This window comes from Octopus bimaculoides, chromosome 10, assembly GCF_046866305.1.
Source record: "Octopus bimaculoides isolate indiv1 chromosome 10, ASM4686630v1, whole genome shotgun sequence".
NCBI lineage: Eukaryota > Metazoa > Mollusca > Cephalopoda > Octopoda > Octopodidae > Octopus > Octopus bimaculoides.
Window position 1 is genome coordinate 16,721,832 of NC_142937.1, and position 16,264 is coordinate 16,738,095.

General features: G+C 38.1%; 1 protein-coding gene across 10 annotated transcripts in view; it reads left to right on the forward strand.

The window, feature by feature from the left end:
• Positions 1-2,175: 2,175 nt before the first annotated feature.
• The window catches only part of LOC106879961 (apicoplast pyruvate carrier 1), a 43,213-nt gene continuing 29,124 nt past the window's right edge, over positions 2,176-16,264 (forward strand). Inside the window, exons 1-3 of one of the 10 annotated variants that reach the window (XM_014929727.3) lie at positions 2,176-3,979; positions 12,994-13,205; positions 15,907-16,096. In XM_014929727.3, coding sequence (XP_014785213.1) covers positions 13,100-13,205; positions 15,907-16,096 — 296 coding nt within the window. In that variant the 5' untranslated portion in view covers positions 2,176-3,979; positions 12,994-13,099. Of the gene's footprint in view, positions 4,389-5,420; positions 5,440-12,993; positions 13,206-15,906; positions 16,097-16,264 lie in introns of those variants that run through there. The other 9 variants (XM_014929739.3, XM_052971054.2, XM_014929722.3 and 6 more) reach the window with 9 other exon arrangements.

The following is a 16,264-nucleotide window of genomic DNA, read 5'->3' on the forward strand; positions in this document are numbered from 1 at the left end:
ATCCTGCATGTAATTCCTAATGTTGTTTAATAATTAATTAATTATTAATAGTAACTATATTACCACCTACATTAGGAATGATAGGGTACTCATCATCATCATCATCATCATCGTTTAACGTCCGCTTTCCATGCCAGCATGGGTTGGACGATTTGACTGAGGACTGGTGAAACCGGATGGCAACACCAGGCTCCAGTCTGATTTGGCAGAGTTTCTACAGCTGGATGCCCTTCCTAACGCCAACCACTCAGAGAGTGTAGTGGGTGCTTTTACGTGTCACCCGCACGAAAACGGCCACGCTCGAAATGGTGTTTTTTATGTGCCACCCGCACAAGCCAGTCCAGGGGCACTGGCAACGATCTCGCTCGAAAATCCTACAGGAGCCAGTCAGGCGGTACTGGCAACGGCCACGCTCAAAATGGTGCATCTCATGTGCCACCCGCACAAGAACCAGTCCAGGGGCACTGGCAACGATCTTACTTGGCTTGCCGGGTCTTCTCACGCACAGCACATTTCCAAAGGTCTCGGTCCGTAGTCATCGCCTCGGTGAGGCCCAATGTACGAAGGTCTTGCCTCACCACCTCAGCCCAGGTCTTCCTGGGCCTACCTCTTCCACGGGTTCCCTCAACTGTTAGGGTGTGGCACTTTTTCACGCAGCTATCCTCCTCCATTCTCACCACATGTCCATACCAGCGCAATCGTCTCTCTTGCACGCCACAACTGATGCTTCTAATGTTCAGCTTTTCTCTCAAGATACTTACACTCTGACGGGTATTCACATTGACATTACACATCCAACGGAGCATACTGGCTTCATTCCTTGTGAGCTTACGTATGTCCTCAGCAGTTACAGCCCATGTTTCACTGCCATGTAGCATGGTTGTTCGTACGCATGCGTCATACAGTCTGCCTTTTACTCTGAGTGAGAGTCCCTTTGTCGCCAGCAGGGGTAAGAGCTCTCTAAACTTTGCCCAGGCTATTCTTATTCTAGCAGCTACACTTTCAGCGCACCCACCCCCACTACTAACTTGGTCGCCCAGATAGCGGAAGCTATCGACTACCTCTAGTTTTTCACCCTGGAATGAGATAGAAGTTGTTTCCTGTTTGTTTGCAGTCTTTATTGCACCTGAACATCTGCTCATGAAGATAAAGATACACTTCCTTAGTTACCCATCATCAGACCAATGATGTCTGGTAACTTGAAACTTCAAAGTCATTGTCACCCTTTTCTCTCTAAAATTAATAATTATGTACCCTGTTAAAAAGTATTGAGTAATCCTTACAATTAATGTTAAATTGTTTTTGTATATAACTGGATATAAAAACCAATATTAACGTGTGTGTGTCTGTGTGTATGTGTGTGTAAACGGAGATGCTTCATTGTCTGGGACGTGTATTAAAAAGATATGATCACCTTAGAAAATGAAGATGGTGCGAAAGAAAGAAAATAATACATGAAGAAATCGAAAATGGTCATGATATAGAGGTGTGTAAAGGAGAAAAAGTCAATGAAAAAGACAGACTGTATGAAGATGGGGTGGAGCTGATAGTATTGGCAGTGGGAAGGATAAACAAGATAGAACTAAAAAGAAGAAAGGCCAAAAAAACAAACGTGAATGAATGTAAGAATGAGGATAAAGAAGAAAGTTTGAGGAGAAAAGCGACAAGAGGGAAAAAGTAGGAGTAGCAAGATAGTAATAAGAAAGTTATAAAAACAAATATGAAGAAGAAAATAAGATTATAGAAAAGTTAGGGAGGAGAGAGAAAGAACAGAGATGGAGTTTGAGGAGACAGGCGAGAAAATGGAGAAATAATGGAGAGTGGGAGACAGAATGAGTGAAGTGAGAGGCAAAAGAGAGACAGAAGAGAATAGAATTAACAGAGAACTGAAAGAATAGGAGGAAAGAAAGAGTAAGAGAGACTGAGAAGGATGTAGAGGAGAGGAAAGAGGGGTGGAAGAGGAAGGAGAGGTGGAAGAGGAAGGAGAGGTGGAAGAGGAAGGAGAGGTGGAAGAGGAAGGAGAGGTGGAAGAGGGAGAGAGGAGGACTGAGAAAGACGGAGAAAACAAGATTAGTTCAGAAATGGTAGAATATGAGAAAATAAAAGAGAGAGGAGGAAGAAAAGGAGGAGTGAGAAAGGTGAAGAAAAGAAAGGAAAGAAACGAAAGAGAAGAGTAAACCTAGAAGAGAATATTAAGGAAGATGGACAGCGAAGATAGAAAGAGAGAAAGAAGTAGGCAACAGATTGAGACATGAAGAGTTGCTGTTTTGCTCCAAGTCGACCCAAACAGAGAAGACTTATTAGTTAAAAGGGTATCAGCTGTAATCGTATATTCCTTTATTTTTCTACTTCAGACATAGTTTATCTAAGACGACATTAAACAACATGTTCTGTTTTTAAAACCGTAGAATTTCATTTGAGAGGGATTTGGCTACTACTTTTAGGAAATCGATCGACCATATAGCGATTCCACTCCTTTGTATCAGAGGAAGTTAAAAGTTTGTTGTTGTTTGTTTACTCTCCAAGTCGACCCTCATCGAAGATTCACTGGGCGTGCCATCCTCGTCTTGGATTCCACATCATTCTTCCTTTACTCAAACAATAATGTGGTTCGAAATAGATTTGGTTGTTATTTCTAGCAGGTGTCATCGACTGTATAGACCCACTTGTTGGTACATAAAAGGGTAAATTTTTTGAGTAACACCCGCACGATTTTCACTAAGGAAAAAAAAAAGAACGCGGATTTTTTGCGTAGAATCAAGTACCCTGACCTCCTAATATGCTGCAAATCCCTTATTTTGGTTCGGAAAAAAGTGGGGACGGGAGTCCACCCTCGACCCCCTTTTTTCCGAACCAAAATAAGGGATTTGCAGCATATTAGGAGGTCAGGGTACTTGATTCCACGCAAAAAATCCGCGTTCTTTTTTTTTCCTTAGTGAAAATCGTGCGGGTATTACTCAAAAAATTTACCCATAAAAGCATTCAGCTGTTGCTGTAATTGTTTTTGTTTAGTACTGGGTCAACTCTAATCAATTCAAAGCCGTGAGCATACCCCCGCGTTTTTTTTTGGGGGGGGGGATTTAGGGATACATTATTTAATATAACCTTTTTGAAGACGGTTGTGATATGAGGAAGATTGTGACTGCTATTTCCAAACCAATCGAACGGCCTCGGTGGTTCCTACGTGCACAAGATGCAAAGGAAACGAATTAGGTGAGGGCGGGAGACGATGAAATATAAAAGAAACGACTGCAGGAACAGTGTGAGAAAGCAAGTTGACATGTAAGAGGTATATTTATGAGCAGAAAAGTAAACGAGGAAACAATAAAACAGCAGCAGAAACGCTGTACGTGTGTCAGTATATCATGTCGAACAGCAGTTCTTGTTGAAGTTAGGAATTTAAAACAGCAACTTACTTAAATTGCACACGTGGGTTTATAATATATGTACGTGGATCAATTATATACAATTTATATACGCACTGGGAGAAAAGATAGGCCGAGACTTAACCTGCCTGAAACGCCTGGATAAATACTTCATGAAATAATTCGTTAAAAAAATTCCGATTTAAACAAATAATGGTTAAAAATAATTCATCGGAAATAGTAAACATTTCTCCATTATTTAAACTTCATTAATCAGGGAACAAATTCGGCACCTGGCAATATTCTAAAATCGCTTTATTTAAAAACACAGCTGGTTCTTGTGAAATAGTTTGCAATAATAATAGAGAAAAGGAAAGAAAATACATATTTCAGTTAGTAATGATTACAAAATTAATTTATCGGAAATATTAAAACATTCTGTTTAATTATTTAATTTGCACTTAATTACAAGCTGGTTGTGTAAAAAAAAAAAAAAAATTGTGTTATCGACTTAAACAGGGAACGAACTCGGCACCTGGCAGCTAACTAAATTTGCTTCATTACATGATATGGCTGGTTATCTTTAACGCTTTCATTTATCTAATTTTTGAACTGTGAGTATTTATTTTTTATTTATATTATTTTTAAAGTGTTTTCGATAGTTGCTGCTGCTTGTGGTTAATACTGAAATCGTAGTGGTCGGTCACGTTTATTTGACAATGAGCTTTAAAAATAGGAAAGAAAGAAAATGCTACTTGAAGTAGAGAGAAAAACGGTAAAATGTGCTTGTGGTTAAAAACTTAACTATATATTTTCTCTAACATATTTTTTCTACCATATTGCGAACTTATTATACAATACGGATTAAACATTTCTCAGTGAAGGTATGGAATTTAGTTAAGTATATCTTCGTGTATTTATTTATCAAGAGATATTTTTTGGAGTTAGATGTTTACATTTAATGGTTTATGGATTTTAAAACTGGAGGAGAAAGAGTTTACACGTAATTGGACATTCTCAGTGGCAAGTACTTGTTACGTTTACCGTTTGCTCTTTCGTTCCCATCAAACTATTTTTCTCTTTCGTTTCTTGTATATGAAATCTCCCAGTTTACACTTAGATCCGCTTCGATTTCTTCGCAGCATTTTTTTTTTATCAACACATACAAATAAACAAACAGTTAATAAGTAGGAAGTGGTTGTTATTTTGTGTTCGTTATAGAATGCTAGAAACACACCCACGAATTGTATGTGTGTGTGTGTACATGTTTTCACACACACACACACACACACTGGCACACACATACTCCCGCTCTATTATGTGTACTGAAGCACAAATATATATATATATATATATATATATATATATATATATATATATATATATGTGTGTTTTGAGAGAGCTTTTTTTTATCTAGCAATTACAAAGTTATTTTAAGAGCAAAACAGGCAATATTAACCAGCTATTCTTTTCTAACAACTTTTCATTTGTCTATCTCGTAAACATCTAGCGTGTTACTCAGTTGAGAACACAGATTTAGTGGTAAGACGGTTTGACGTCTATTTTTAGCATACAAGGGATCCATATAGTGATCTTTCATACGTTGTATCATATAGATATTGTGATACGTGTGTCAATGAATTACAGTGACTCGAGGACTCAGAGTTTCGCGCCAAGATACCAAAGTCTTCAGAATAAAAAAAACTTTTCCTCGTTTGTAAAATCGAACTTGCGTATAATTTTACACTCAAATACACATTCATTCACACATATAAATACGCGTACATGCTCACAGAATCGCACACATGCATACACACGTACAAACACACACACATATACGTACGCACATGCACACAAATGCTCTCTTATACCTCTACATATCCATAACTTCAACAGTCAGCTGTGGGACAACTTTCGATACTGCACATCAAAGTAGGGAGGGGCAATCCTTCGGTATTGGTGGACACTTTCATCCACACAACTTTTCTTCGTGACATAAAAAGGTTAGGCTGAAAAAGAAGTGAATGCCCTCGTTTTCTCTGTATAATAATACCGAAGGATCGCCCTGTGAACGGTAACGGCTTACGATTTTCTTTTTGGGGAGTGGGCACTTACTCGGTGCCGCCCAAAAGCATGGGCACAGTAGTTACTAGGGAGGAAGAGGAATGGGTCACAGGGCCTTGCGCTAGTCAATGCTGTAACTTACTGTCAGTAAGTAAATACTATAGGCTTCCTGGGCATTGCTTTGTCCATTAGGTTATATTACAGTAGAAACGGTCCTGGGGTTGCTCACCAACTTCTTACAGGCTCATACCATTCCACGGATCTCACTTTAAATGTGAAATCCATGGTTTTCGTGGGTTTTTTTTTAATGTGTTTTTGATCAAAACCGTCAGAAATCTCTGCTGTGTGTGTGTTGGGGGGGGGGGGGAGTAAATAACAATAACAACTAAGGTTAATGTCATCATTTATAACTTTTATAGAGCAATCTCACTGAAATGAAATTTTGTAATAGCAGTATCCCATCGTTCAGTCTAAATATCGATTATTTTAATTATTCCCAAATTGAATGTAGCTAATTTAATTGGAATTTGAATGAGCAGATGTTTTTGATTGAATTTCATTTTACTGTATCACTTAATGAACTTAGGAATTAGATGTGTCAGGAATTGAACATAACGTATTTGCCGGCGTATAAGAGGCTCCCCTATTTTATGTCTAAGTTATTGAAAAAACAAATTTAGTATGTTTCATCATAGACTCACTATACGAAGTTGAACCAAAAGTTTTTTCGTATTTCAAGCTGTAATTAATAGTTCAGACAAATTCCATACGAATAGCGTTTATTCATCAAAATATATCCCATCATATTCTTTTCTAATCTAGGCATAAGGCCCGGAATTTTGGGGGAGGGGGGGCAGTCGATTAGATCTACCAGAGTACGTAACTGGTACTTAATTTAACGACCCCGAAAAGATGAAAGGCAAAGTCGACTTCGGCGGAATTTGAACTCAGAACGTAAAGACAGACGAAATACCGCTAAGCCTTTCGCCCGGCGTGCTAACGTTTCTGCCAGCTCGCCGCCTTTATATCCCATCTTATTCTATTGTTTATTGCCATCGTTGTGTCCAAACAGAAACTCAATTCCATTTTGCTGGTTTAACGGCAAAAAAACTCTCTACATCAATTTTGACCTCACCCACATTGTTAAACCTCCGTCCGTCCAGGAAAGAGCCATGGCTCGGAAAAGATTGTAATCTGATGGTGCAAGGTCTGAACTGTAAGCAAGGCGAGGCAGCACTTCCCAACCCCTCAAGTTTGCGCTTGGTTTCATTTGCAGTGTGCGCTGAGGCACCTAACACCCAACATGACCTTCTGTTCAAACTGCCCTTGTTTGACAACAGGTTCTAAAGCCCGACCGAAACGAAGTCACCGATTTCTCTTATTAGGATTACGAAAATATTCATTTTCATCCTCAGTTACAATGTGACGTCCAAAATGGGCGTCTCGTGAATTTGTCAGCACTTGCTTGCAAATGTTCACACATCGTTGAACATGTCATTGATCAGTTCATGAGGAGTCTCGACAGCGTGTGTTCACCAGACCAAGCTTATGGAGGTTGTCGATTGATAGTGTTTTGTAAAAGGACTAAGCTCTGTACGAGTGTTTGTGCTTGGCTGTTGTTCAACTATTTCAAGCAAGACCTCGCCTTCCATAAGTTTTCTCTGGCCTTGGTTTGTCTTCGAGGCTGGTGTCACACGTTTGTTGGTAGTACTTGGGCCTTCCATATTAATTTCTTTTGCCACTACCCTTGCATTCAGTCCTTTTTTCCCTCATATACAGCGTAAAATGGTTCTAATTGAAATTTTTTCATCATTCATTATCAAAGCTGTAAAATAAATAATGCTTATGTTATATATGAAAATAAAGAATAAACAATTCTGCAACGATTGGACAAGTTGTATCAAATTAATGATATAACATGGAGATACAAGTTGCCAAAAATCCTCAGTGAAAATTCGAAAAAACTTTTGACTCAACCTGGTGAGATAATTTGAAGTGGATTTTCTTGGTGGAAATACATGCTCCTGTACATGTAAATACACAGATTATTGTGACGATATACTGGAATAAAGTATGAAACCATAAATTTATAATAAACTTATTTCAGATCGAGTGTATAGTTCATACTTTGGTCAAGAGGGTTGCTATCCTGTAAATCTAAGGCTGTGATCTGGGTAACCGCGGTAGGCTGAGTGGCGTATCTCCGCACTTTTGCTGAAAATTTAACGTCTTTCATCCTTCTAGAAGAATTGATTTAAATAATTAAAAAAAAATTTGTTTCTTAAAGATAACATAAGACATTTTAGTAGTGAATTATGTATGCTGAGGAGGGAGGTATAATTGGGATGATGCCCCCCCCCCCCGCTGTCACTGCCAACACACCGTTAGCAATTTCTCGCAAGTTTGTGCAATGAGACTACGATAATTTGGTCTGTTTTCAATATTTTATTATTTGTAAGGCGGCGAGCTAGCAGAATCGTTTGCACGCCGGGCGAAATGCTTAGCGGTATTTCGTCTGCCGTTACGTTCTGAGTTCAAATTCCGCCGAGGTCGACTTTGCCTTTCATCCTTTCGGGGTCGATAAATTAAGTACCAGTTACGCACTGGGGTCGATGTAATCGACTTAATCCGTTCGTCTGTTCTTGGTTGTTCCCTCTATGTTTAGCCTCTTGTGGGCAATAACGAAATAGGTATTTCCTTCTGAGTTCAAATTCCGCCGAGGTCGACTTCGCCTTTCATCCTTTCGGGGGTCGATTAAATAAGTACCAGTTACGTACTGAGGTCGGTGCAATTGACTTAATCCCTTTGTCTGTTCTTGTTTGTCCCCTTTACGTTTAGCCCCTTGTGGGCAATAAAGAAATATTTTGTTATTAGTAAGGTGGCGTGCTGGCAGCATCGTCAACGCGTTGGATAAAATGCTTAGCGGCATTTCTTTCAATTTTACGTTCTGAGTTGAAATGCTGCCGGTGTCGACTTTGCCTCCCATAATTTTGGGGTCCATAAAATAAGTACCAGTTGAGCACTGGGATCGGTGTAATCGACCCCCCCCCCTCTATCCTACGTCACTTGGTTTCCTATCCACGATATGGCTGCATTGGACATAGGGCAATTTTTGTACCCATATCCAAATGTACCAATTAAAAAATAAATAAATCATAAAACGCCCTATATGCCAGGAAATGTAGCAGGCCAAAACTAAAAGTTAGATTGTAGTTGTTTGATATTGATCTTAGCCATAAGGCTGAGAAGCATTAGATTGTAGTTGTTTAACCTCATTAATACATTGATAAACATTTTATGTAAAACATTGCAATGAGGGTGGGGAGAGCTAAACTACAATACCTTAAAAAAGAAGACACCCTATTGATCTCACGACTCCAGAGGTATGAAATAAAAAGAACCTGACATGATTTGAATTCAAAATTAATAAAGCAGCTACTATATATGCCAGTTTTTCTTTGGCCCTTTGCAATAAATTAGTTTTTGCTTTTTATTTTACTTTTTTTTAAGGGATCGGGGTTTTTTTTTTTTTTTTTTTTTTTTTTTTCTGCAGGAAATGGCTAAAATAATTTGAAACAACCCAAATCTTAGATGTTTCAACCAAAGTTGGCCCACGCTGTCTTAGTCACGCCACCTGACAGTCATTTTTAAGCTAAATTTTGTTGTTGCATAGTCCATCCAAATAGGGATGTATCTAGATATAGGCGATTTGGTTGATATCCTTCAAAGAAATTTAGCTAGTTATTGTTTGAAGGTTATAGGATGTCTTTCTTTGATTTGTTTTGATGCCATTAAATAGAACAGCCTGTTGAGGAAGAGTAATTGTGTGGCAATGTGATTATGTGTTAGCACTGTTTTTCTTTTTTATATATAATTTTGTCCTGATAAAACTGGCACTCCATCTGCATCAGTTACGATGATGAGTGTTCTAGTTGCTATGATCGATGGAACAGCCTGCTCGTGAAATTAACGTGTAAGTGGCTGAACACTCCACAGACACTTAACTTAGTTCTCAGGAAGGTTCAGTGTAACACAGAATGTGACAAGGCTGACCCTTGAAAATACAGGTACCATTCATTTCTGCCACCTGAATGGACTGAAGCAATGTGAAATGAAGTGCCTTGCTCAAGGACACAATGTGCCACTGGGGATTGAACTCACAACTTTACGATTGTGAGCTGAATACCCCAACCACTAAGACCTGCACCTTCACAAACCACTTATAAAAGGGGTGGGGGAAGATCCAAACTTCATTTAAATTCATTTATCTATATCATCTATACATATATTCTGAATCTATAAAGCAATTAGTCTGATTCACTAAAGTTGGCTCCAGTTCTCTTGCCATTTACAATATTAATTTTTTAAGGCATACACATTTACAAGGAAATAGGAAAAGAAATTAGTGACCTGTTAATTTAATTTGTAGATAAAGTTATCAGTATGTTTCACTGCACATCCTAGTACCTTCCACTCCATGTTGTATCTTTTGATATTGATTTTTTTTTTCATTACTAACTAACCCATCAGTGATATCAAATTTCCCGGAAATATCATGTCCAAACCCTTTCTAGCATACCTCTGCAACTTTTCATGATTTCTTCAAGCTATTTTGAAATTTTAACTTCTGTCATATATTGCTTTCTTCTATCTTGCCGATTAGTTGCAGTTTCATCTCAGTCCTTTTCTGACATGTTTCTATGTAATCTTTGAACCTCAGCTTAGGTTTATGAGGTGGATGCTTGCCATTCCTCAGCTCACCACACTGGAGTTACTTCAGTGTCTTACTGTCCTCCATTCTCACTAAGTGACCTATTCATTGGAGCTGCAAAATGATTGACTCACTACTTCTTTCAAGGACCTCAACATCACTCACATACATTTTCCAGCATAGGTTCAAGATATGACATACACACTACTGCTGGAAGTGCTCCAGTCGTTTCAGGTGCTTTCTATGTCTCACAAATGTACAACAGGGAGGACAAAACCCATGTTATATAAATCTTCACTTTAGTATCAGGAGAGCTATGATGTTGAAACCACAGGTGCTTTTCCAACTTTCTGAAAGTGTCACTTTCGCTGATTCTTAGCAAGATTTCATTTTCAAGGGTGCATTGTAAACTAAGGGCACTGCCTAGATACACAAGCTTGTTGACAACTTCTAATCATACATTCTTATATCTGGTTCTAAGTATGTCCCTCCTGGTGCAGGCTGATATAAGACAAGTCTTTTTAAGACTTATTGTCGGGCCTAGTATAGAATAAGCATTGGAGAAAGTTTCCATATGTTGCATGGTTTCTTGAATGTGAGTAAAGAGATCAGTCATCTGCATTGAGAAATTCTCTTACAATGAGGGCATGACTTTTGAGTTTGTACTGATGCATCTTGTGTTGAAAAGTTTCCCAGATTTATGAAACCTGATATATATTCTATATGGACACTCACTAAAAGCCACATATGCATGCGATGGCTTTCATGCAGTTTACCTCGACCAGATCCCCGGATCTTTCTGATTTGGCGGACACCATTTGTTTTCTAATGAAACACTTTCAAACTTGGGACACTGGTAGAATGTGTCATATAAAACATCTTTTACTCTTAGTGTTGTTGAGAAAATTTTAGATTTTTAAAGTTATTTTGTGTTAAAGTTGTCGTATTTTGGTAATTTCAACCAATCACTGACGTCTATTGAGGTGAAGACAATTACTGCTGTGGTTTGTCAACAACATATTGTGGCAGTGTAATGAGATCTTTTCCCTTGAATAAAATTAATGCCGTTGTTTGTCAACAACAACTATCGGTGGTACTGTGATTTATGACATCGTTCGTGCATTTTTACTGGTTTTAGCTTTGGGGTTTTAGGGTTAGGGTTAGGGTTTTAGGGTTAGGGTTCTGGTTTTAGGGTTAGGGTTTGGGTTTTAGAGTTAGGGTTAGGGTTATGAGTATTTTTGCCAAATTTGGTGAAAAATCTGTGGTTATATAAGATATAAAAAATGCTGTTCTGAATTAATATGAGGTTCTAAAGAAGACCTGTCCACAAAACTGAGTGCTTGAAGAGTTGTGTCCCACCCATATGTAGCAACACACTTTTCACCCACCCTACCTTCAGAAAGCAAACTATATCTCCTCTTCTAAACAGCATCTTTCTCTTCCTCACATTTGCTCTTCATAAATTATTATTGTTTCCCAATCCCCTTTCTTGCCCTCACTGGCCTGCTCACTGTATTGCTGCCACCTGCCATACCTAAAATTTCTACCCTGATTTATGCTCAGATCTTTGTTACTTGAGAGTATACCCTAGCCCTACACCATCTCTCTTCTGCTCTCTCTTACACTTTTGCTGTCTCCTACTCTCTTTCCCTTTCACTTGGTTACTCTCTCTTGCTTTCCCTGTGACTAGGTAACCAAATGTCTCCTTTACATCAGCACACTTTCTTCTGGCCTCTTGTATCTCCTCTCTCTCTTCCCTGTCTCCTCTCTCTCTCTTCCCTGTCTCCTCTCTCTCTCTTCCCTGTCTCCTCTCTCTCTCTTCCCTGTCTCCTCTCTCTCTTCCCTGTCTCCTCTCTCTCTCTTCCCTGTCTCCTCTCTCTCTCTTCCCTGTCTCCTCTCTCTCTCTTCCCTGTCTCCTCTCTCTCTCTCTTCCCTGTCTCCTCTCTCTCTCTCTTCCCTGTCTCCTCTCTCTCTCTCTTCCCTGTCTCCTCTCTCTCTCTCTTCCCTGTCTCCTCTCTCTCTCTCTTCCCTGTCTCCTCTCTCTCTTCCCTGTCTCCTCTCTCTCTTCCCTATCTCCTCTCTCTCTCTCTCTCTTCCCTATCTCCTCTCTCTCTCTCTTCCCTATCTCCTCTCTCTCTTCCCTATCTCCTCTCTCTCTTCCCTATCTCCTCTCTCTCTTCCCTATCTCCTCTCTCTCCTCTGAATACAATAATCCCTCTTCCTCGGAACTTTCTAGGAAGTAATTCATCCCCTCCTCCCCTTCCTTAGAACTTTCCAAGAAGTAATTCATCCCCCTCCTCCCCTTCCACCGAACTTATTCATCCCCTTCTTCGGAACTTTCCATGAATTAATTTATCCCCTTCCTCAAAACTTTCTAGGAAGTAAATCATCCCCTTCCTCGGAACTTTCCAGGAAGTAATTCATCCCCCTCCTCTCCTTCCTCGGAACTTTCCCGAAAGTAATTCATCCACCTCCTCCCCTTCCTCGGGGAAGTTGACCCTGGTGGAATTTGAATTCGGAAATTGATGAATCAGAAGAAATACCACTAGGCATTTATTTTGATGCTCTAATGATTCTGCCTGCTCACCACCTTAAATAAAAATAGTAATAGTTTCAAATTTTGGCACAAGGCCAGCAATTTTAGGGAAGGTGGGTAAATTAATTACATCAACCTCAGTGCTCAACTATTATTTTATCAACTCCAAAAGGTGAAAGGTAAAGTTAATCTATGCAAGCTTTGAACTCAGAATGTAAAGAACTAAAAGAAATGCTAGTAATCATTTTGTTCAATGCTCTAACAATTCTGCCAGCTCAATGCCTTAAATATTGATGATGATATTATTTCTATTTCAGAATTATTTTATCTGTTCAGTCTGAACAGTTACCATATTCCAAACACCAAAAAGAATAACAGGGATGGAGTGCCACTAGCCTTATTGTTTATCTCTTCAGCTTTACTATGCCTCTTTCACATTTTAACTTCAAATACTCAACATGGCGTGGAATTTCCGTTATTTTAGGCGGTATAATTGTACATTTGGCTCTGGGAAGCAGCTATATTATCGGTAAGTGTTACATTATTTTTCCTTAGGTTTGTTCTATTCCAGTTGACCTATGATCAAAAAGGTCTGATCTTTTTTAAAACGGGGGCCACATTTTTCATTAACGAAACACTTTGAAACTTGGAACACTGGTAGAATGTGTCATATAAAACATCTTTTTCTCTTAGTCTTCTTTAAAAAAAAAGAAATCCATAAGTTATTCCATGTTAAAGTTGTCGTATTTCTGTAATTTCAACCAATCACTGACGTCCATTCAGCCGATATACATTAAGTGCCGACTACATAAACAAACGATTCTGAAACAATTAACCCTAACCCTAACCCTAACCCTAGGGTTAGGGTTAAAGCAAATTTAAAATGAAAAAAGCAAATAAAACGAAGGTATGGAGATTAAATACGCTTTACATCGCTTAATCAGCCAAAGGAGTAAATGTAAACAACTGAATACTTGTCAGTGATTGGTTGAAATTATCGAAATAAGACAATTTTTTACATGAAATAAATTCGAATACAAAAATATTTTTCTGTTCTATAACACAAAATAGATAAGTATACGAAGTTTGAAAGTTTTCCGTACCAAAAACACTACGTAAAACATTAATGAAAAATGTGGCCCCCGTTTTAAAATAGATCCAAAAGGTCTTCTAAACAGGGTTTTTTTCTACTATTCCATGTTATTTTCAGACATAGTATATCCAGGACTATATTAATGTAGCATTTCTTGAAGATGCTTGGATATAATTTAATAGATTTAGCTTTCATTTATGGCTGATCATGTAACCATGTAGAAGCTTCCTCATTGGTTCAAAACAATATTGATTTTGCAGTCTTGTGTCAGCTCTGATTGTGCAGAATGTTGTTATTTCTCTTTTGCAGTGTAGGCATAGCCAAATAGTTAACAAGCTTTGTACTTATGAAGTCTTGAACTCTGTCTCACTGTGTAATGCTTTGGGAAAATGTTTTCCGCCACAGTCTCAATTTGACCCTGGCCCTTATGATGGAAATTATGAGACAGTCTGTGTGAAACTTAGTCAGATGGACTGTTCTTGTAATTCAAAATTGTTCTTTCTTGGACACTAATTTCAAAATTAATAATATAGAGTAATGCCTCACTTTACAAGGACCCACTTTACTAGACTCTGGGTTTAGGAGTTTAGTTTTATAATGAAAATAAAAAAAATTAAATAGCCATTTTGTGGAGTAAGACAACAGCATAAAATTTCTTTGTCTTAGTTTGCATGTGCACTTAGTCGAGAGAAATTATCATAAGCTAATTCTTCATGCCACATATTTTATATGGTGTGGTTGAAGGGTAATTGACTGGAAGGGAGAAAGAGAGATGTTGCAAGAGGATCGGTAGTGAACAAGATGACATCACATCGGTGAGTGACACTTTTTTTACTGTGTCTGTAGAAGAGGCAAGTCGTGTTGCTATCAGTAATGTGAAGGGATCCAAGCTAGCAAGAGATTTTAAAACCCACCCAATATATCTAAACAAAAGTGTATAACAGACACTGAAAGGATAAAAGGTAAATTTGACCTTGGTGGGAATTGAAATCAAAATGTAAAGAACCAGAGGAAAAGCACTTACTCTGCTGTGCTAATAATTCTGTCAATCTATCACTTTAAATGTTGTTATTGTTTAACTACTGGTCAACCATGAACAAGTAGACCCATTATTAATGGAATTCCAGCTATGACCATCTTGTCTCTTTCCAGGTAGTATGTACCTTTAGATTACATTATCCAATGATTTCATTTTTTCTTTGTTTTAGCTAGTGTTGATGAGGGGGTAATTTAAGAAAGATTTGGTTCTTATTTCTAGAAGTTCAAACCACCATGTTGGGGCTCTCTTATTGGCCTCTATTATAAACATTACTGTTTCGATTGCAGGAAAAGGTAAGCAAAATACCTCACTGTATTTTATTGGCCATTTATGTTGATGAAATCCCACCTTTCATCGTTTTGGGAATCGATAAACACTTATTCCTTTCTCAAAAAAATTTCTTGCCTTCTTTCTATGTGAGAAATCAACCTTTACTGCTTTGTGAGAGGAATGATTAGGAGTATCAATGTCTTCCCATCACCAATTTTTTAGACAGTGGGATCGGTCAGTATTTTTGAGGGAAGGATTAGTCAATACCATTGACCTCAGTGCTTAAGTGATGCTTCATATTATTCTGAAAGGAGAGAGGCAAAGTTGATCCCAGCAGAATTTGACCTCAGAACAACATAAAATGCTAGAAGAAATATTGCTAAGTATTATTTTTGGTGGTCTTATGATTTTTACCAATCCACTGCCCTTAATGGTTTCGGATTTAATTTCAAGACCAGCAGTTTTGAAAAGAGAGCTTAGTTAATCCTACTTTAGTCTATTGACCCCAAAAGGAAGAAAGACAAAGTTGACCTATGTGGGATGAGAGTTCAGGCTGTAAAAAACCAGAAGAAATACTACAAAGTATTTCTTCTAATGCTCTATTGATTTTGGTATAAGGCCATCCATTTTCAAAAGGGATAGTTGATGCCATCGACTCTAATATTTGACTAGTATTTTATTTTATTGACTCCAGAAGAGTAAAATGCAATGTTGACCTTGTTGGAATTTGAATTCAGAATGTAAAGGTTTTCTTTTTCTTTTTAACAATAACAATAATATTATTGATGCGCATGGTGTCTTACTAAAGTCTTTTTTCTGCAATTTTAGGAAATTTTTCCACCTATTTCATTTCATATATGCGTATGCGTAAAATCTCCCCGGACATTCAGTATACTGATACCATCTGGATTGTGTCAGTTGGCACTATTACTACTGGGTTCACAATGTTTTTGTCTGGGATCTTGGAGAAGCGACTTGGTTCCAGAATTACCATACTATTAGCAGGTTGGCTCATGAGGTAATATCTTAATTTATATCACTTTTTTTCTTTGAAATAATGAAAGTGATTTTCAGAAGAAATTACCAACAAAAACCATGATTAAAAGAAATAAGGGCATCTGCTTCAACATACTCTCATCTGACCCACGCAAGTATGAAAATGTAGATGTGGAAACAGGAAACAAAG